Source organism: Giraffa tippelskirchi, chromosome 7 (assembly GCF_054371585.1).
Source record: "Giraffa tippelskirchi isolate mGirTip1 chromosome 7, T2T-mGirTip1v1.2.pri, whole genome shotgun sequence".
NCBI lineage: Eukaryota > Metazoa > Chordata > Mammalia > Artiodactyla > Giraffidae > Giraffa > Giraffa tippelskirchi.
Genome location: NC_137281.1, coordinates 79,196,445 through 79,219,417, shown reverse-complemented (window position 1 = coordinate 79,219,417; position 22,973 = coordinate 79,196,445). Strand labels below are relative to the sequence as shown.

Genomic DNA, 22,973 nt, shown 5'->3' with positions numbered 1-22,973 from the left:
GGATGAAGCACAAGCTGGAATCAAGATTGCTGACAGAAATATCAATAACCTCAGATACACAGATGACACCACCCTTATGGCAGAAAGTGAAGAAAAACTAAAGAGCCTCTTGATGAAAGTGAAAGAGGAAAGTGAAAAAGTTGGCTTAAAATTCAACATTCAGAAAACTAAGATCATGGCATCTGGTCCCATCACTTCATGGCAAATAGATGGAGAAACAATGGAAACAGTGAGAGTTTATTTTGGGGGGTTTCAAAATCACCGCAGATGGTGACTGCAGCCATGGAATTAAAAGATGCTCCTTGGAAGAAAAATTATTACCAACCTAGACAGCATATTAAAAAGCAGACATTACTTTGCTGCCAAATGTCCATCTAGTCAAAGCTATGGTTTTTCCAGTAGTCATGTATGGATGTGAGAGTTGGACTATAAAGAAAGCTAGGTGCCAAAGAATTGATGCTTTTGAACTGTGGTGTTGGAGAAGACTCTTGAGAGTCCCTTGGACCCCTAGGAGATCCAACCAGTCCATCCTAAAGTTTCCTTCAGGAAACTGAATATTCAGTCCTGAATATTCATTGAAAGTACTGATGCTGAAGCTGAAACTCCAATACTTTGGCCACCTGATGCGAAGAACTGACTCATTGGAAAAGACCCTAATGCTGGGAAAGATTGAAGGCAGGAGGAGAAGGGGACAACAGAGGATGAGATGGTTGAATGGCATCATCGACTCAATGGACATGAGTTTGAGCACACACCAGGAGTTGCTGATGGACAGGGAGGCCTGGCATGTTGCAGTCTATGGGGTCTCAAAGAGTCGGACACGACTGAGCGACTGAACTGAACTGATCTAAACTGATGAACATATATCCTTCTAGGGACACCAGTGATTTTGAGTTATTGACATGTTCCTAATGTTGTTTTATGAAGTAACAGGAAGTGTGGAAAATAAAAAGGTGGGAAAACTCCATAAGCTCAGTGCCCTAATATCCATTTTGCATTTACTTTCAATGTTTTTTTAACATAATTGTAATATACTTCCTAGGTTTTTACATAACCAGATCTGATAAACATTTTTATATTGCTGCCAAATGTCTAAAAAGTAATATTTTATTATTTACCACATTAAAACATAGCATAATGTAAAAAGTCAAATGATTTTACAAGGCTTAGGTCCCATTTTTTTCGCACCCCTAGTTTCTGTTCTCAGACGCAACCAGTTTCTCTTTCAGCTATTTCATCAGTCATTTACTTTAAGATTTCCAAGTAATGTCTTGTTATTGCTGCTTACTGTTTTATATATTATCCATTAAGGTTATATCTACTACTATTACCAAAATTCTCCCATAGTTGGTCAAGTGGTTTTTCAATGTTGATATTTTAATTAATATTTTATCAATATGCCTGTCTGCAAATTTCAGTTTGTATGCGATCACAGATAGGTCATATGTATATATTGTAATTAAATTTTCTTTTATGTATGGACTTTGTTTTCCCTAAAGTTAATAATTGCTATATTTCTAATTTTGTATGTACTATTAATTCATCTCTAAGCTCTTCTATGAAGGTAAAAAAATCTAAAATCTCAATTTTTCTAACATGTCAGGTAGTCTTATCAGGTTTTTTGTTGTTGTTTTTTTTTTTTAATTCTTGATGGAGCTTTCCATCATTGTGTTTCAGTCCAAACTGCTTTCTAGACTATCATCTTAGGATTTTCCTTCACCATCATCTTGGGAATTGTATTGACCTCTCTTCAGATTTGGATCCCCAGCTTTCTGGCTTCAGTAACTTCCTTCTTGGTTTATTTCCTTGTTATGGTAAATCACAGCTTCAGTGGTTTAGTGAGAAAGACTACATGGGAGTTACATGTTTTGATGCCCTGCCTGTCTGCAAATTTCATTATTCTCTCTTAATACTTGATTGCTAATCTGGTTGGATGTAAAATCTGAAGTCATTACTACATTGTCTTCTGGCCTCAGATGTTATTTGTTGAGAATAACATCTAGTGTATACTGTCTTTATTTCTGATCTTTTGTGCCTGATCTCTTTTTCTTTCTGGAAGTATTTAAGATCCCTGATGTTCTGAAATCACAAGGATATGCCTGGTGTCAACCTTGATTTTCATCTCTGAGTTGGACATATATAGGCCCTTTTAATCTATAACTCATGGCCTTCAAATTCTGGGGTATTTTCTTTCATATTTTTCTTTTTCATAATTTTTTAAGATTTATTTATTTATTTACTTGGTTGCATCAGGTCTTGGTTGCTGCATGCGGGATCTTCGTTGCCTCATGCCACATCTTTTGTTGTGGCACATGGACCCTCTAGTTGTGGTGTACAGGCTTAGGTGCTCTGAGGCATGTGGGATCTTAGTTCCCTACCAGGGATCGAACCCATGTCCTCTGCATTGCACAGCGGATTCTTAACCACTGAACCACCAGGGAAGTCCTGTGTTTATTTTCCTTTTTTAGATTTACTTTCCTCCAATTTCTTTGTTCTCTTTTTCCAAAATATGTATTGTTTGTGTATTGGTCCTCCTGATCTTCTTAATTTTCTTTTTTCTTTCTTTCTTTTTTGGTTGTTGTTTTCATCTTATTTTCTGTCTCTTTGTCATATCTCCGCTTTCCAGATTTCTTCAATTTTATCTTTCAGCCTTTATAGTATACTTTTAACCTCTATTATCATATTTATAATTGCCATAAGCTCCTTCTCATTCTCTGAATACTCCTTTCTTATGTGTGTATGTGTTATTGCATCTTCTTGTTTCATGGATGTAGGCTTATTCATTTTAGTTATTTTGAAGGTTTTTTTCCCCCTTTCATTGTCTCTCCTTCTGAGAACCTTTTAATATTTATTTTATTCTTTTTCAAGTTTTTGGTTTTTTGTGTGTGATCTTTAGTTGGTATTTGTTACCAAGTATGAGGCACAGAGAACTCAGTGGAGCTCTTTCTAGAAGGTGAGGCTTGGAGCTCCTTGGGTATGAGATTGATGATCATAAAGGAACTCAGCTATTTCATTAGAGTCCATATTTGATCAGTGTCTGTAATTCTTTCAGGCTACGTAGTTTCCCCAAGAGATATCTCCAGTCTTTAGCCTGGAATGCATAAGCCTGACCACAAGTATTCTCAGAGCTGAATGGGGAAGGTAGCTAAGATTTTCCACTTGTTGTAACATATAAGCTTTTACTCATTTCACCTGTTTTATGGTATTAATCTCCTTCATCTTCCCCAGCTCTGCCTGGCATCCTCAAATGTAAGGTTTCTCTGATTCACTCAGAAAGATCCAACCCAGTTTTCTGCTGTTGGGGAAAGGTCATGGCCTAACTGTACTGGGTTGGGCAAGGGTCTAGGAGTTCTCAAATGCAGGCATTTAACTAATTCTCCAGATTCAACCCCACTTGCCCTCCTGTCTTCAGGGGCATCATGCTCTTCATTCCTGACCTTTCTGGTGCTCTGTAGAGCAAAATGGCTGCCTTTTTGGTTTTTCTTCCCTATCCCCTCCCCAGTGCCAGACACATGGTTTTCAGCTTTCACAGGTCTCATCAAGCTACTGTGCAGCTTCTAAAATGTTTTGAACTCAGCTCTGCTGTTGACTTCTCTCCAGTTCATTTTGCCTTCATTGTTTTTTAATCTCCTTACTCTTGTTTTAGTAAGATTTCAGGAAGGATTGAAGGTAAATAGTTGTGTTTAATTTGTCTTGTCCAACCAGAAGCCTGAATAACCTTTACTCTTTTCATTTTTTTTCTTTTAATGATTTTTTTTTTTTATTTAAGGCTGTGCAGGGTCTTCGTTGCTACATGGGCTTTTCTCTAGTTGCAGCGAGCAGAGTCTACTCTCTAGTTGTGATGCATGGGCTTCTCATTGTGGTGGCTTCCCTTGTTGTGGAGCACAGATTCTAAGGTGTGCGGGCTTCAGTAGTTGCAGCATGCGGGTTCAGGAGTTGCAGCTCCTGGGCTCTAGAGCACAGGCACAGTAGTTGTGGCACATGGGCTTAGCTGCTCCTAGGCTTGTGGGATGTTCCTGAACCAGGGACGGAACTCACATCTCCTGCGTTGGCAGGTGGATTCTTACCACTGAGCCACCAAGGAAGCCCTCAGGCATATTTTAGATTTGAGTGTTCCACATGCGTATCTGGTGAGAGAGGCCAGGATCAAGAGGCCTGGGAACTGGGAGTCCTCAGCCACAGTTCTGGCTCTGCCATCAAAAGCCCTGGGGCCTCTGGCAAGCACTTCAGCTTTCCTGGAACTGTTTCCTTCCCTCAGTTGTGTCTGACTCTTTGTGACCCCACGGACTGTAGCCCGCCAGGCTCCTTTGTCCATGGGATTCTCCAGGCAAGAATAGTGCAGTGGGTTGTCATTTCCTCCTCCCGGGGATCTTCCCAACCCAGGGATCAAACCCATGTCTCTTACATCTCCTGCATTGGCAGGCAGGTATTTTACTACTAGCATCACCTGGGAAGCCCAAGAACTGAAAGTGTTAGTTGCTCGGTCGTGTCCCACTCTTTGCAACCTCATGATCCGTCCATGGAATTCTCCAGGCAAGAATACTGGAATGGGTTGCCGTTCCCTTTCCAGGGGATCTTCCTGACCCAGGGATCAAACCCAGGTCTCCTGCATTGCAGGTGGATTATTTACCATCTGAGCTACCAGGGAAGCTTATTGCAGTCCTGAAAAAAAAAATCTTTCATACTGATAACTTTTTCTAATATTAGGTTTTTTTCTTAGAATAAGGAGGAAGGGAATTCCCTGGCAGTCCAGTGGTTAGGAGTCCATACTCCTACTGCCAAGGGTACAGGTTTGATCCATGGCACAATGCAGTATAGCCCAAGGGGAAAAAAAATGATAAGGTGGATGTGTTTAAACATATCTTGCTTTCTACAAAAGATTGTATCAATTTTGAGTACTAGCTGGGTTTGTGCTTATCCAATTTACTATATTTATTATATCATTGTTTGTTTCACTGTATAAAAGTCTTGAAAGGCTAGGAAGAAAGCTACCTTCTTTTATAATATACTGATTAATTTTTAAATCCTTTGACAGAATTGAAATAAGTGCTTATCCTAAAAGTAGTATAGTCTCCCTTGTTTACATTTTTATTCTGAACATTTGTTGCTTTTGTAATTTTTATAAAAGAAGTAAAAATAGTACATATCATTATTTTAATTGGAAAACAATATAAAGAAGAAAATTATTGCCAGTAATAACACGACCCAGAGGTAGCATTTTGATAACTGTGTGTGTGCATCTGTGTGTGTGTGGGAGAGTGTGCACACACACAAGTAGATCTATATAACAGATATAGGCACACTCTTAAAAAAGTTAGAATCATACTCCATGTGTGTGTGGTATGTGAATATAGATACACATATATATTATTTAGTGGTTTTTTATTATTGTCTTGTGAACATTTTCTCCTGTCATTAATTATAATTCTGAAACATGCCTTAATTATTGTCTGGTTCACTATATGAATATAACATTAAAAAAAAGCTGTAGTACATATACACAATGGAATATTCCTCAGCCATTAAAAAGAATACATTCTAATCAGTTCTAATGAGGTGGATGAAACTGGAGCCTATTATACAGAGTGAAGTAAGCCAGAAAGGAAAACACCAATACAGTATACTAACACATATATATGGAATTTAGTAAATCTCGCAAACCCTGTATGCAAGACAGCAAAAGAGACACAGATGTATAGAACAGTATTTTGGACTCTATGGGAGAGGGTGAAGGCGGGATGATATGGGAGAATGGCATTGAAGCATGTAAAGTATCATATGTGAAACGAATCACCAGTCCAGGTTTGATGCATGATACAGCGTGCTTGGGGCTGGTGCACCGGGATAACCCAGAGGGATGGGATGGGGAGGGAAGAGGGAGGGGGGTTCTGGAAGGGGAACACATGTACACCCATGGCGGATTCATGTCAATGTATGGCAAAACCAATACAATATGGTAAAGTAAAAAAATAGATAAATAAAAAAAATAAAAATAAAAATATTCTTTAATACTAGAGATTACAGCAGGTAATGCTGTGAAATTATAATCAACAATTTAGATAAGAAGACTCTGAATGTATCACCTCTTTTTAAAGGTTAGGAAAATAGCAAAGCTGTTTCTGTCCTCTTTTGGTCTACTCTTCTGTAAATCCTTACCTTAAGATTTAACTTGTTAATAAGGCTTACTCTCCATTTATTCCTGTTATGTGACATTAATTCTGTCTAACCTGATAAAGGTCTGTGCATTCTATTTTGTCATATGTATGACATCTGGTTTAAATTAATGTGAATGTTGTGCTATTTAGTTTATGAGTTCCTTTTGGGAAGTTTAGAATCTATGAAGTTTTTATTTTTATAAATATTACCATACCATAGAGTATCTAGAGGTAACAGACAACTAAAATGCTTTAAATATTGATGTGACTAGAACTTAACACAAATGTGCTTCTACATATACTGGAAGAACTTAGGGAAATTTATTTTACTTAGTCAAAATCAAAGATAGACCCAGTATTCTCAACAGACACACATATGCATGCATGCATGCACATTTAAATATTATTATTTGTTAATACAATAACATTTAAGGTTGTATTTCTTGAGTAAATTTTCACTGTTCAAAATGCAAAACAACATTAAAAGGTAATATATTGGGAAATCTGGGTCCTCTTCCATTCTAGTACATTCCCTTCATCTCCTCTTAGCCATATAGATAATTACTTTCTTAAAAAAGTATTTTTGAGTATTTCTTTATGTGAGTACAAGCAAAAACTAAATATGTAGTTATTTTCACTTAATTATCTCAGAGAACTTTCTATAGTAATACATTGAGAACTTGCTCATTCTTTTTTTAAATAGCCTCTTAGTATCTAGTTGTGTAAATGGTTTATTTAACCATTCCCTTATAGATGAACACTTGTCTAGTCAATGTATCTTTTTAATATGTATCTTTTTAACTCCTTCAGGTGGATATGGACAAGAGTGGTGAAGTGCGACTTATAGAATTGGATGAATCTTTCAAAAGTGAACATACTGTTTTTGTAACACCTCCTGAGATCCCCCATCTACCCAATGGTGAAGAACCCCCTTTACAGTACAGGTATTCAAGAGGCAGAATGTTTGAGATTGAAAGAGAGAAGCAATCCATCATCTGTGACGTAGCTTTCTAAGGACTGTGGTATTTTCAAAAATCCAAACTTTACAGATCCCTAATTTTTAGGTGGTAAGCAAGCTTATCCCACATCCATTACTAAGTTTTGAGGTATAAAAAGAAAAAATATATAATTTTGCATGATATAGACTTAGGAAGCTCTCTATATCTGCATAAGTATATGTTCTCATAAATTTTAAGTTAGGACCCACCAAGATGCAGCACATTTATTATAGAATTTTGATTTTTGTTTCTCACTAAGACTCGTTTACTCACTTTCATCCCCTCCCCCAACACATACTGATTAATATAACCTTGGTTTACAAAAGGATTATCAGCTATACTTCAATTTTTTAAAAAAATATTGATCTAATTTAGAGTTGATATTTGTGACTTTGATTTGTATGATTTAATTTTTTTAATTTTTCCATGAGTTTTAAAGTCAGGGAAATTCAAAACTGTTGGAATTAGTCGTTAATTTAGGAAGTTTGTTCAGACACTGCTAAGTGCTTGGTATATAGACTTGAATGATATATTGTTCTTGCCTTCAGGTCTAGCGGGAAAGAGAAAAGCTGTGAGCACAATGATAGGGTTATGATAGAGGTGGATTTATCATAGTCTATCTATCTATCTAGATATGTATTTTATATATATATACACACACAGAGATATATGTATATAACATTGGTTATAACTAGAGATAGTTTATAATATACCATAAAAATGTCAGTTCCATTCAGATTTTAAATGATTTTTAAAACTTTCCATAATAATTTCTTATTTTAAATAAATATCCTGATTGGCCCCCAACTAAAATAAATAAATTTATAAAAAAAAAAAAAAAAAAAGATTCTAAAACCATTTTAAACCTATAATTAAATCATAGTTTGCTATTTTCATTGAAAAGAAATTTTTTAGGACATCCTCATTTATCACTTGGATTAAATTCTTCCTTTTACAAGTGGTGTAACTGATGTTTTGAATATTGATTAATTCATAAGCTACCTGATTCCTACCCTTCATTTTTACCTATTGCTGATGTTGCTCATATAATTTTTAGAAGTCTGCCTTTTCTCAAAGACATAAAATATTTCTGATAGTTTCTCTTTTCTTTTTCTTTCTAAACGAGATCTCATTTCTTTTTTCTGTTTTGTACATTATACTTCTAAGAGACATCTTTTGGTATATTTCATTAATATAGTTTTGTTTTCCTTTTTGTGGTTTGGTTTTAATTATTTAAAATTTACCTTTAGATTTAGTCCTTTAAAAAGAATACTACTTATCTTTAAAAGTTCTCATTTTTTAAAACAGTCTGTCATTTTTTTTCCTTGAGACTACTAATATGATTTTGGTGTAATCATACCCATCATTGGAAATAAACTTAAATGTCTTTAATGGGCACAGTGGATCCTGTTAGTAAAAGGTAGTAATTCATATATATACTTACATAGTCTGTATAAAATGATAAGACAGTAAGTTTCCAAAAGAAGCACTGTGTGTCTTATTATCACACCATATACATACAATGAACTTTTTTAAGGGACATGATTTTCCTGAACTTCTTTGCTATTTTATTCCTACTTAATATTCAATCATTACTAATAGCTTCTTGTTCTGTTGGGTTTGCCTATAATAACATATAATAGATACAGTTTATCTTTTATTATAGTTAGTTTTCTTCTTAGGTAATTAAAACTATTTATATGCCTTTAAGAATAAAGTAGGATAGGTTTGCTCCTCAGAGGCTTCTTCTGTTGTTTTTAGCATTTCTTTTACCCAGCTGCTGCTACTTTTTTTCCATTTTTTAATATTTATTTGTTTGTGCTGGGCCCCAGCTGTAGAACGTAGTATCTTTAGTTGCAGCATGTGGGATCTTGTTCCCCAGTCAAGGATCAAACCTGGGCCCACTGCATTGAGAACATGGAGTCCCAGTCACTGGACCACCAGGGAAGTCCCTGATGCTACCTTTTAAATGCCCAAATACCCTACGCTAGCACCCAAATTAGGCCTACCTCCTCATAGTCACCCAGTCTAATCTTTTCTTCCTGTTCTCCAACTTCTTCAATTTTCTTTCTCATAAATGAGGCCCTGAATCTACTTAGCTAACCTGATAAATCCTTTCATAATAATGTTAGAGCTTGTCCTGGTTGACTCATATTATTTGCATTTTTTAAGAGGAAAGTTCTATAGTAATATGTTAATCCAAGCAATGATATTAATAACTCTCCTGTCTGAAAGAGTATTGATTTGGTGGGCCTTTTACCCATTCTGATATTATCTCATATGTTTGCTATTTATCTGCATGAATACTCACTTGTAAAATTTGTTTGAGTTACTTTGGAGTTTGATGTCAAGTGTAGCAAAATTTAAATGTGTTTCACTTTTTTCTCTCCAAAATATATCCTTGAATATGTATTTGACTATTACATTTTTAACTATTATAGTAAGAAAAGCATCATTAGTATGAATATTTGTTGATTATATATCAAACCCTGATGGAGGAAGACTTAAAATACGTTAAGTTAAAATGAGTTAAGAAGTTAAAATAAGTTAAGAAGTTATTGGTCATAATTTGTTTAGCTTGTAACCAGTATGATCATCTATATGTGCTTGAGTTTTTCTTTTCTTTTCAAAAACAGCTATAATGGATTTCCAGTTCTTAGGAACAATTTATTTGAGAGACCTGAAGGATTTCTACAAACACAAAAGAGCAAATTGCCTTCAAAATCAAGTAGTCCTAGTAGCCCTTCTCCCATGTTCAGAAGAACAAAACAGGTGCTTTGATGATTTTGTATTCTTCATGTAATCACGCATTAGAACAAAAATAAATATGACACTCTTCCTCCTGTATTTTACTACCCCACATTATGCTCCCTGAAGCATTGTGAAGAAAATGTAGAATAATCTGACTTCAAAAAATTAACCAGTTCTCTTAACCTAGAACTTTATTTTACATATTGTATAATACAGATTAAAGCAGAGGCTTGAATATTTATTAATTATAGACAGATGTTAGGGAAACATTATTAAAGTATGTGACTTACACTTGTTCAGCCTTCAGTTAAATAAAGGATATTTTAAGTATGTAAATTTATTAATAAGATCCTCGCATTTTTTCCAGGAAATCAAATCAGCCCATAAAATTGCCAGGAGATACTCGTCCATCCCTCAGATGTGGTCTAGGTGTCTGCTGCGCCACTGTTACGGACTCTGGTTTATTTGTCTCCCAGCTTATGTGAAAGTATGTCATTCAAAAGTCAGGGCTCTGAAAACAGCATATGATGTACTTAAAAAAATGCAGTCAAAGAAGATGGATCCACCTGATGAGGTAACAGTTATCCTTATTATTTTATTCAAGATTTATGTACGTAGATACTTTGCTTCCGTGCACTCTCAAAATTTCTGTGTTCCAGGTGTGCTACCGCATTCTTATGCAGCTCTGTGGACAATATGATCAGCCAGTGCTTGCAGTTCGAGTGCTTTTTGAAATGCAGAAAGCTGGCATTGACCCAAATGCCATTACTTATGGCTATTATAATAAGGTAATTACTTTGACTTAAATATAACTTTTGTCATTTTACAACCTTAGTTTAATGGCAGAAATAAATGAGGCAGGGGTTTTGTGGTATTTATTTTAGAGTATCTAAAATATATTTTGTAAATTGAAAATAAGATTTTTTGTTCTATTTTGGGTTGTACAGTGTGTTTATTCTTTGGATTGACTCTAGAGCTAATGAATGTTCATTTATAAAAATTATTTCACTAATATTTTATTTTGTTGAATGAATAGGCTGTTTTGGAAAGTACTTGGCCTTCAAGGAGTCGTAGTGGCTATTTTCTTTGGACAAAAGTGAGAAATGTTATTTTAGGAGTAGCACAGTTCAAAAGAGCTTTAAAGAAGCCTGCAAATTTATCACAAACAGCTCTCTCAGGTAAGTACAGGCTTTTAAGGGGTGTGTATGCTGTACTTTTTCTTTAAAATTAATTGACTAGTTAAAATCTACACTATTTGGAAATTTTAATATTTCAAAATATTGAATGTTTTCTAGTTTTTATTGTCATTAAGCAAATTCAAATATTACTCTTTTTAAAAAGAAGCACCAAATTTTACTCTTTTTTCTTGTAACTGTTATCAACCTTTGGTGGTCTTGTTTTAGTGTTCATTAATAATTCATGATAGGCTTCTTTGTTGTAGTTGTATTTTGCTAATTATGTGACAGTCTTCATGATCAGTATTAGTAGATTATTAGCTTGAACAACAAACTAATATGTGTTTTTGGTTATCTCCCTGAGTAGTAAAATGCTGTCAAATTGTGTTCTTAAGCAGATGGCAGTGACCTGGATGCTGTTAGTCATGGCAGCATGGATAGTGGTCATGGGACACACACTGTGGAGCAGGCACCTTTTAATACAGGTTTAATCAAAGTGTATGCTTCCGATGATAGATCTAGTACAGGTTTGTGTGTACTTACGTATACATTTATTGCAATACATTTCAAGAACTAAGTTTGCTAACCTGTCTTTTTAGATTTTAATTTTCAGTGGTATATTTAATTGTCTTTTTAAATTTTATATGGTAGGCATTTGATAGTATATTTAATAACTATGAAATTTTATGCATTCTCTACTTGAGTCAAAATGAAAGGTTAAGAGAGTTTATTCGAGTTTTTAGCCCATGATAATCCAATTAACTCTGAATAGCACAGAGGTCTCTTTATCATATCATTTTCTTAGGATAAGTTCTTTGTATTAGGAGCATGTTATGAGAGGTTTTTTTTATGTTATTAGGGTTTGAAAGAAAGAAACTTAGATCCCTAATCGGAGTTAATAGTACCATATCAGCATCAGTTTCCAGGATTTAACAGTGTTCCATGTTTCATGCAAGATATTATTATTGAGGGAAGCTGGATAAAGGGTACAGAGGAGCTCTTCCTACTGTATTAATTTTGCAACTTCTTGTGAGTTTTCATTTATATTAAAGTTAAAAATCACAATAAAAAATTTGAACATTTTTAAAACTTACAGCATTCTAGCACTGAATATGGCATTACTTTCATTAAAAGATTTGTATGTAAGCTTACTGTAAGTAAATTATGAAAACTGACACATAAAAAATAAATTATTTGAATAATTTTGCCCTTTTCATTTGTACATTATAAAAATTAGAGATGATTTTTGAATATAGTATAAGAGCTACATATTAATGAGCCAAAACTTTAAACTGAAAAATCCAAGCATTAATAATAAAATATGAAGACTTATGGCTCTGCTAATTTTAACGTTATTTTGGTCTATCTCTTTTTACATGTACTTTTGAGAGTAATAAATATAAGCTGTGTACATTGAAATGTCATTTTCATAGTTCTTCCTTGGCCGGTTTTGTTTCTTGTTCATGCAATTGTGAATTCAATCAGAGCTGTAGTAGTCATCCTCAGGCACTATCTCTTTAAAATGAAGAAATCCGTCTTTTAACTAATGGCCTTTAAAAAGGATATCTGCAGTGAAGAACCTAATAAAACCTTGAATTTTATCAAGATTATCTTTACATTTTTTAATTTGTTGTTTCTTTGGAAATAGAGCTGAAGCTTTGATTAGAAAAAATACAAACTCAAAATTATAAAAAAGATATTAAGGTGAACACCTAATGATAATACAGTTTCTTTAAGTAGTTCTTTGCAAGTTTATAAAATCATTTTATGTGTAGTCTCTCATATAACAGCCTTTTATATTATACATCTGGGAACTTGAGATTCAAACAGAGAGGTTAAGTGGTTTACTTAAAATCATGTCTCCTAAGATCGAGAACTAGGATTCAAAACCTTATGTTTTGATACCAGTCTAGTGAAAACAATTTGCTGAAAATTATAGAGTCCCTCTTTAATAGAACAGTGTATTAGAAGTTTTCTTATATTGATGCAACATTTGCTTAATAAATTTAACACTAGATTTTTTTCTCATTCCCGTGTATTTGCACTCATGTGCAGTTCAATAATTATTCAATTGAATTTTCAGAGAAACTAACTACCTATCAACAAATTTAAACAGGCCCATTTTTTGGTAAGATCTTTTAGACATTTGGCTTCAATGATCTGTGTGTGGGTGTTCTGTTAAGAGTTCCCTACAGATTTTTCTTCTCCACTGCTTAGTTGGATCTCAGACCTTCACCTAGAAAGGTCATGGACTTGAATAAAGAATGTTTGGCTTGTCTGTGTCTTTTGGGGCCCAGATAGTAGTGTAAACACACATAGTTACTTTTGACTACAATGTGGAGACAAAAATAAATGTGATCATTTTGTGATCATTCCTTTCTTACGTTAGTAGAAATGGGGAAGAGCTAACAAAATAATGCTTTCAATTGGAAGTTATCCAGAAAAATTTCTATGAGTAAACCTAAATACCAACATGTATCTTCTAATCCAGTTTCTCTTATTAAAGAATTTTATGATAAACAACATAGGGTTTTTTTCCTTTTCCAGGTGGCCAGTCTGATCTTGGATATAATTCGTTATCTAAGGATGAAGTTAGAAGAGGGGATACATCCACTGAGGACATTCAAGAAGAAAAAGATAAGAAAGGGAGTGATTCTAGTTCCTGTAGGTTCTAAGTTGATATGGTATAAAATTGTGAAATTACATTAGTAGAAAATTCAAGTCACTTTAAGTGTCAAAGTACTAATTTTGTTTTTTACTTTCCCATGGAAACTCCTCTTTCCTCACATTATAAGCCCTCTCCACCACCTAATATTCCAGCATGCAAATACCTTATGTGTGAAGTGTGTGGTCTCAGTGGCAAAACACTCTCCAATCAAATACTATTCTTATAGTAGAAATACATATTTCTTTGAACAGTGGCTTTTTCCTGGGGCTTAATAATATTTTAACTTAATGCTTTTATTAATAGTCTGTGATTTATATTTTTCCTGCTTACCTCTCCCCATCAAAAGCAGTGTTTCATAACTAAAGAATAAATATAAAAGGCATGCTTTGTATGCATGGACCTCATGCATGACCAGTATTTAGCTGTTTGGTACACACCTTGATGACTCAAATGATATCACTTATTTGTGATTGACAAATAGATACAGAGGTGTTCAATATTTTCTTATCACTTTTTTTTAGGTGGAACTATTTAGAACTAAAAGCTACTTCTCCTTATGACTGCATCGATGTGTATAGGTTACATCTAAAACTGCATTTTAATCTTTACAGTGTCAGAGTGCGAGAGTGCAAAGGGAAGTGCCGATTGTCTTCCTAAGCTCAGTTATCAAAGTTCTTCCAGTATAGTTCGCCTCAGTGGTACAAATAGCAGAGCTGATAAAATATCAGGAGAAAGCACAGGTAAGTTGAATAGTATACTCCTGTTATGTGCAGAATAACTTGTATCTGTATTTCTAGTGAATATTTTTTTAAAGTCTTAATTCTCCAGGGGTTTTTTGTTTTGTTTTGTTTTTTATATTTGTGCCACCTCTCAATGGTATAGTTTAGTAGTTTAAATTCTGTATTTTATAATACAGTTTGTTCAAGCTTTATTATAACAAAGTAAGGGGACATGCTTACAAGCCATGAACCATCTTTTGAGTTTGGAATGTGGGAAGTTTTGGGGAGGGGAAATGGGAAGCAAGTAAGATGACCAGTTCTGAGGGTACTATACACCTCACCAGTTTTTAAATGAGTTCCTTAGTCTTCGTATTATTCCTGTGTTTTCAGAGGCAAAAGGATAGTTCTTCAGATAGTTTAGATAACAGTACGTAATATTTTTTCTTTCCAAAGCACTTCATATATAGTATTTTATATTTATTATTATAGCAGTGCTTATATTAGTGAGAGAGGAAATATTAGCACTCTTTCAAAGATGGGAAAACTCAGGCATAGTCAGACTGTTGGCACATCACATAAGTTATCAGTTAGTTAATGGAAAAATCATTTTAGGATCCTGGATAATATTTGGTCTCACAAACTTTTCATCAGACTACTTTGTGAGGGAACTAAACAGACCTAAGATTCAGTGTTTCTGGTGTTTCATTCTGATTTCATAATTATTTTATTTTTGATTAGCTCAATTCTGCATCATTTTAACTTAAACAATTGAGGGACCTGTGCAGTGAAGGCTGAAATCTCTCTGTAAACGGCCCTGCTGCTGTGACGTTTGTTTTTCTGCAGCATAAGTAGATATGCCTCTCGTTCAGGGGTAAGCAAACTCTGGCCCACGGGCCAAACTGGGCCTGCAGCCTGGTTTTTGTACAGGTCCACAAGCAAAGAATGGTTTTTCACACTTTTAAATGGTAAAAAATCAAGAATACTATTGATTTTGTGACACATGAAAATTAAACGAATCACAGTTCAGTGTTCATAAACAAAGGCTGATTGGCGCACAGCCAGCTCATTTGCTTCTGTCTTGCCTATGGCTGCTTTGGTACTGTGTCAGCGGAGCTGAGGAGTTGCCACAGAGACTGTATGGCCTGCATTGGGTGAAATATTTACTGTCTGGCCCTTGACAGAAAAAGTGTGCAGACCCCTGCTTCAGCTATCAAAAAAAAAAAGTGTTAAATGATCTATAACTCTTTCTTCACATTTCTTTGTTAGATAATTGTTATAACTTAAACATTAAAAATTGTTTCATTGGTATCAAATTTGCTTCACAACCATTTAGTTCTTCCTAATCACTGTCTAATTATGAATCTTCATAACTGGCCTTTGGTAATCTTTGCTTTCTTGTTCTTTTATTCCTTTCTGTTCAGGCTTGCAGTTTTCTTAGAGCTATTTTTATGAACTTTCTATTTTCATATGATTGTCAACGATCCTGTGTTTCTGACATTGTGTCAGAGTCGTCAGCATCTGACTAAGCATATGGCTTTTGATTTTGCCCTCTGTGCTGAATAAGTCACTTTTTCAAAGCCTGTGATACGTTTCCTAGGTGTGAACTGAAGTTGTTAGTTTATCCTTAAGATTTTTGACTTGAAAACTTTTCTATCTGTTAAGTACTTTGGGTTTATCACTCCTACCCAAGACTATATGTGGGATTTATAGGAATAATTAATTTTTCTGTATCTTTTTTCTTGTATACCAGTACTCCTAGGATTCAGAACACCTTTTGAGTTTCTTTATGTTTTGCAGTACAATATGTGTATATTTTATTTATATCATTACATAAATAAATGACAGCTTCCAAAAGATGTGGGAATGGAGTAACCAAAGACTTGTTTTAATGTTTGATAGTTAAAAGCATCACCCTATAGTTAGTTACTTCATGATTATCTTCGGAACTTTAACATTTTAAAAAATAATTTTCTTTATTTTTGGCTATGCTAGGTCTTCGTTGCTGGGTGAGTTCTTCTCTAGTGGCGGTGTGTAGGCTTCTCATTGCAGTAGCTTCTCTTGTTGCAGAGCATAGGCTCTAGTACACGAGGACTTTAGTAGTTAAGGCTCCTGGGGTCTAGAACACAGGCTTAGTAGTTGCGGCACTTAGGCTTAGTTGCTCCGCAGTGTGTGGAATCTTTCAGGATAGGGATCAAACCCAAGTCTCCTCCATTGATAGGCAGCTTCTTTACCACTGAGCCACCAGGGAAGCCCAGGAATTTTAACATTTTGATAAATGCATATTGAATTACTGAGAGTTCAAGCACACAAAAAAATTTACTCTGAAGTGAAACATACTCTAAACTTGAAAACATACTTTGAAATATGTTTTTAGGCCTAATTCTGCATTAAGTGTGTTTTAGCTTTTTATCTTTAGCTACTACATTTAGCTATAACGTGTCATATTGTAGTATATTATGCTATGTTATATTCTGGGTTGGTCTGTTGGCTGCAGTTGTTTCCCAGAAGACAGTATTCATTCAGCGATATTTCTTTTTTTTTTTTTGCACACCTATTATCTGCTACCATATGCCTAGGATATAGTAAAGAATAAAAAATAAACATGGTCCCTGACTTCATAGAGAAACACATGGGAGGGATGAGAAAACATTAATCAAATAATCAAGTAAATGGGAAAACACCCTGATATTAAATATTGTCAAGAAGGGTGAGAGCATGTAATAGAGAGGCTATCCTGGATTAGGGGACATTGGTCAAGAAAGCTTCCTTGATAATATGGTTTTTGTACTTACATATGAAGAATGAATAGAAAATAAATGAGGATGTGGGCTTCCCAGGTGACTTACTGGTAAAGAATCTGCCTACTGACGCAGGAGACATAGGAGACACAAGTTCACTTCCTGGGTTGGGAGATGCCCTGGAGGAGGAAATGCAACCCATTCTAGTATTCTTGCCTGGACGATCCCATAAACAGAGGAGTCTGGTGGGCTAGAGTCCATGTGGTCAGAAAGAGTTGGACACAACTGAGCAACTGAGCACACAGAAGTTCTGAAGGAGAAATTGAAAGGGAGCATTCCAAGCAATGGGAAGCAATGTGTCAAGACTGTATAGTAGGAAGGAATTACAGCTTGTTCACAGATCTAAAGAAGGGCAACCCCTGGGCTAGAGCAGCATCCAGCCCAGTCTGGTAGAATTTAACATGTATATCAGCTTAGAATCAGAGAAACTATTCTGTAAATGGCCAAACAGTCAATATTTTTGCTTTACAGGCCACATACAGTCTCTATTGCCTGTTCTATTTTTTTAATTTATTGTTATTTTTGGCTATGCTGAGTCTTTGTTGAAGTGCACTGACTCTTTGTTGCTGCGCACAAGCTTCCTCTAGTCGTGGAAAGTGGGGGTTACTCTCTCATTGCAGTGCGTAGGCTTCTTGTGGTGGTGGCTTCTCTTGTTGTAGAGCACAGGCTCCAGGGCACATGAGCTTCAGTAGTTACAGCACACAGGCTCAGTAGTTGCAGCTCCCAGGCTCTAGAGCACAGGCTCAGTGGTTGTAGCACACACGCTTACTTGCTCTGTGGCATATGGGATCTTTGCAGACCAGGAATCAAACCTGTGTCCCATGCATTGGCAGGTTGATTCTTAGTGGATTCTTAACCACTGCACCACTGGGAAATCCAATTGCTTGTTCTTTATGTGTGTGATTTGTACAACTCTTAAAATGTTAATACCACTTGAGACTGTATAAAAACAGTCCACAGACTGGAGTTGGCTCAGTGGTGCAGTTTGCCGACCACTGGTATAATTGGATAACCAGCTTTATTTGTCTTTAGACCATTTGCATAGTTCTTACTTTGTGAAGGAACCCTTGTTCATCTATTTAAATGCAGTCCTCGAGTTTTATCTTTGGCTTATAAGATTCTTCCAGGTCTTTGATAATATATAACTTGTCCAGTAGAAAGTTTCCCAGAATATTAGAAGAAAATGTATTCTTCGTTTCTTATATCCTTAATCATAAGCTGATATAGGAAAAAAAGAATATACTTTACCTCTCTACTGTACTGTTTTCCTTGTTAATGCTATTACTATATGCTTATTAAACAATATTAGTTTGTAGGCTTTTAAGGTCTCTAGTAGTCCCTTTTATCTCCTATCCTGTTACCTGAATGCACCATATGACAGGAAAAAAGGCACATTTTTAGTAATTGCCTGGTTATAGAGAGCTAATCCTGTTGGATAAAACATGTAAAAAGAGTAGTTGACCATACTATACCTAGACTAATGCTTTAGGAGACTCCCACATAATAAGGACAATTAAAGTGATCAAAAGTCTTGATTTCTGTTTCTGGTTAAAAGCAGTTAACAGTGTTTCTGAATAGAAAGTGGCTGTTCACATTCAAGTATTATAAACTTGTATCAATATGTAAAGAAAAAATAAAATTATTTAGCCACATCTATGGTCATGAGAATTTAGAGTTTTAAAAATAAGTTTTATTTATAAAGCTCACATAGCTGTCTTTTGTTTGGCTTAGTGTTTTTGGTTTTATTTTTCTTTTTATAGGCAGAAAACTCAGAATCTTAAGGTTATCTAGCACAACCACAATTGTATAACCATTGTTATTTAATCAGTTCGATGAAATGGACATAAATTCATTATTATTGTTGTTATTATAAATATACCAAGGGTAAATATTAGTCTTATAAATTTTAAAATGTAGTGCATCCTTATATCTCAGAGCGTACCCTTCATATTTGATTTGAATCTCAGTTCTGTCACTTAAGGGCTAGGTAATTAATCTCTCTGAGTATAAGCTTTTTCTCCACCCATAAGGATATTGGAATGATTATGCTAGATAATGTAAATAAAGTGCCTAGTATAGCATCTGTGAAATAGCAGGTACTTGATAAATTCTTGCTGTTATCATTTTTATTACTGGTATCTTAAATATTTAAGACAACTTATATTTGCATATTACATTTTTCATGGCTAAAGGCACTTTTCTTGTTTTTTAGAAAGCACATCTGAGCCGCTCTTAATATCGTCTTTTGAGGATACAAATGAAACAGGAAACATTCAAAGTAGATGCTTCAGGAAAAGACATAAAAGTGACAATGAGCCTAATTTGCAGCAGCAAATGTCCTGGGCAAATAGAAACCGCAATCTTAGTGGAGGAGTACTAATGGGACTTATGCTCAATAGAATTAACCAGGAAGCAAACCCTGGAGATATGGTTGAAAAATTAGGAGCTGATGCAAAAATTCTTTCAAATGTAATCTCAAAAAGCACAAGACCAAATAGTCTTAATATTGGAAAGCCATCTTTAAGATCAAAGAGAGACAGTATAGAAAAGGAATCGAGTGATGATGATATACCTTTTGATGGTTCTAATTGTTTGGCAGATAAAGTGGATTCTCCTGTTATTTTTGACTTAGAAGACTTAGACAATGAAACAGATAGTTCAAAAGCGAGGTACATTGTTCCACAAAATCCCAAGAGGAGTCAACGCTTGAACAGCAGCTTTTCAATAAAACCTTTTGAAAAAACTGATGTTGCCACAGGATTTGATCCCCTCTCACTTTTGGTTGCTGAGACTGAACAGCAGCAAAAAGAGGAGGAGGAAGAGGAGGAGGATGATAGCAAAAGTGTTTCAACACCATCTGCTAGGCGGGATTTAGCTGAAGAAATTGAGATGTATATGAATAACATGAGCAGTCCTTTGACAAGTCGAACACCAAGCATTGATTTACAACGGGCCAGTGATGATAAAGTCACCACTAAGAAAAGTCCAACATTGGTCAAGGCATGCAGAAGATCTAGCCTGCCTCCTAATTCTCCCAGACCAGTGAGACTTACCAAATCTAAAAGTTACTCAAAAAATGAGGACAGGCCAAGGGATAGACTCTGGTCTTCTCCAGCCTTCTCACCTACTTGTCCATTTAGGGAAGAATCTCAAGATGGATTAACCCATTCATCACCTTCATTTAATTTAGATACACTGCTAGTACCTAAACTAGATGTTCTAAGAAACAGTATGTTCACTGCTGGAAAAGGAGTTGCAGAGAAAGCAAGCAAATGGTATTCAAGATTCACCATGTATACCACATCATCGAAGGTAGGTTTATTAGTATTTTCTACGTTTCCTTTTACCCTCCTCTACCACCAGAAGTCCCTTACTTGCAAAGATGTGTTTTTACCATTCTCCTAAAACACAGCTTTACAAAAAGGACTCATGGGATGCATAAGGTTTGTAAGTATCAGAATTTGAACTCGAATAATAACTTCAAAAGGAAAGAATTCACCAACTAAGGTTATATTTGTAGTTCAGTTTTGAAAGAAAGTGATTTGTAGCTGGAGTAAAAATGCTTACTGAGCTTCATTATTTATTGCCTTCAGAAATTACCAGCTAGGCATAGGATTTTTCTTCCTGGTTAGAATGGAGTACCTTGTGATACACCCACATACCTCCCAAAGCAAAAAGCTAGATGAAATATAGAAGTGAAGTGAAAGTCACATCTGACTCTTTGCAACCCCATGGACTATGCAGTCTATGGAATTCTCCAGGCCAGAATACTGGAGTAGCTACCCTTAAGTACTTGCTTAAAGTCATCAGAGAACTGCTAAAACAACTAGAAAATAGACCGGCAAGATTCTAGAGAGGAGAATTGCAGAGATGAGCTGAAGTTCTATAGCTACTTTTTCTATGAGGGTATTTGCTTATTCTGAGCACAGAGTAAAAGGTTACAAATTCAGGCTTTGCCTTATCAGAGGACTGTGGAGAGGTGAGGGGGCCAGCAGGACTATGGGGATCTTGTGTAACTGGAGAGACAAAAATATTTGTCCCTTTGACAAATTTGAGAGTCCTCAGATGCACAAGTTTTTTTTCTTTCAAGATGTTTTCCAAATAATGCATGAAACAGGAGTATGAAAAGGTAAGCAATAAATCTCTGATAAAAAAAAGTTCTCAGCAATTTTATGCTGATGGGAATATAACAGTTTAACTACTGAGAGCTGAGGGGAGTGGGGGCAGGGAATCTTTGGTACACACACCAGGCCGTTAGTTCAAATTCTTGCAGAGCTATGCCTTAGGAAAATGAGCAAACCAAAGGTAGACTACACTTGACCAAAACTGCAACCTGTGCTGGACTCAGCTCAGTCTATGATTAGATCAAACCAATCAGCCTTTGCTTTAACAGGAAAAAGTGTGTCCTTTCCAGAGGAACAGAACATTAACTGGAGTTACAGTTTTTTCTATGTAGTTTTTTATATTGTTATTAAATTTAAAATAGCTATACTGACAGACTTCCCACCAGGGAAGTCCAGTGGTTCTGCCTTCCACTGTAGGGGACGTGGGTTCAATTCCTGGTTGAGAAACTAAGATCCCCCATGCCACAGAGCAACTAAGCCCGTGTGCTGCAAGTAGAGAGCCTACATACTCTAGATCCTGCGCTGCACAGCAAGAGAAGCCCATGCACCATAATGACCCATTGCAGCCAAAAGAAAAACCACAGCTATACTGAGAGACAAGGACTGTAACTAAAAACAAAGGAAAAACAGATGGTGGAGGAAATAGACCTTCAGGTGATCTAAATATTTGAATTAGCAAGGTACTTGGAAATAATTGCAACATGTCCAAGAAAATAGAGAAAAGGGTTAAAAAAAAAAAAAAAGCTAGAAAGATGGAAATTTTACCCAGATAATTATCTATTGAAAAGAACCAGTGTAAATTCTAGAAGTGAAAAAGATGTGAAATTAAGAATACAGTTGTTGGATTTAACAGCAGACAAAACACAGGAGAAGATTAGTGAACTTGATGGGAGTTAGTAGAAAATATCCACATGGAAGTATAGACAGAAAAAAAAAAGGGGGGGGAATACTGGAAAGAATGTGGGGTTTAGTGGAACTACCTAACATTGATGTAATTGAGCTCCAGAAGAAGAAAGAATGGGGTAGAAAGAAAATTTTAAAAGCTAATTGCCACGGATTTTCCAAAAGTGATTAAAGATGTCAATTCACATATTTAGAAGATATATGAATGTCAGGCAGAATAAGTGCAAAAAAAAAAACCCCAAAACCATAGGCATCTAATGTTAGAATAGATGAAAATGAAATACAAAGAAAATCTTAAAAGGAGCCAAAGAAAAGAGATATATTACCTTCAAAAGAGCAACAATACGTTTCCTGGGCGACTTGTACTGAAGGAGGATTCCAAATGGGTCGCAGCCGCTGCCGCTCCCCACAGAGGGAGCTTAGGCAGTCCCGGTCCACATCCCGGGAAAGAGAACGCAGGCGCCGAGAAAGATCCCCGTCCCGGGAGCAAGATCGGAGAAGCCGCTCTTGCTCCCCACACAGAAGGTGTTCCAGGTCCCCAAGACGACATAGATCCACATCTCCTTCCCCTTCTCAACTGAAAGAAGAGATGAGGAGAGGAAAAAAACAAAGAGCAAAGAACGTCAGATAACTGAGGAAGACAGAGGGCAAAACAGAGAAAGAAGTAGAAATGATGTTAATG

At 35.6% G+C, this 22,973-nt stretch overlaps 1 protein-coding gene across 11 annotated transcripts in view; it reads left to right on the top strand.

The window, feature by feature from the left end:
- DENND4A (DENN domain containing 4A) overlaps positions 1 to 22,973 on the top strand; it is a 122,688-nt gene that overhangs the window by 77,941 nt on the left and 21,774 nt on the right. For 3 of the 11 annotated variants that reach the window (XM_081513801.1, XM_081513800.1, XM_081513796.1), the window contains 9 exons: positions 6,966 to 7,099; positions 9,790 to 9,925; positions 10,272 to 10,478; positions 10,564 to 10,692; positions 10,941 to 11,082; positions 11,478 to 11,606; positions 13,627 to 13,743; positions 14,359 to 14,487; positions 19,477 to 20,576. In XM_081513801.1, the coding sequence (XP_081369927.1) occupies positions 6,966 to 7,099; positions 9,790 to 9,925; positions 10,272 to 10,478; positions 10,564 to 10,692; positions 10,941 to 11,082; positions 11,478 to 11,606; positions 13,627 to 13,743; positions 14,359 to 14,487; positions 19,477 to 20,576 (2,223 nt within the window). Of the gene's footprint in view, positions 1 to 6,965; positions 7,100 to 9,789; positions 9,926 to 10,271; positions 10,479 to 10,563; positions 10,693 to 10,940; positions 11,083 to 11,474; positions 11,607 to 13,626; positions 13,744 to 14,358; positions 14,488 to 19,476; positions 20,577 to 22,973 lie in introns of all 11 variants that reach the window. The other 8 variants (XM_081513798.1, XM_081513797.1, XM_081513795.1 and 5 more) reach the window with 4 other exon arrangements.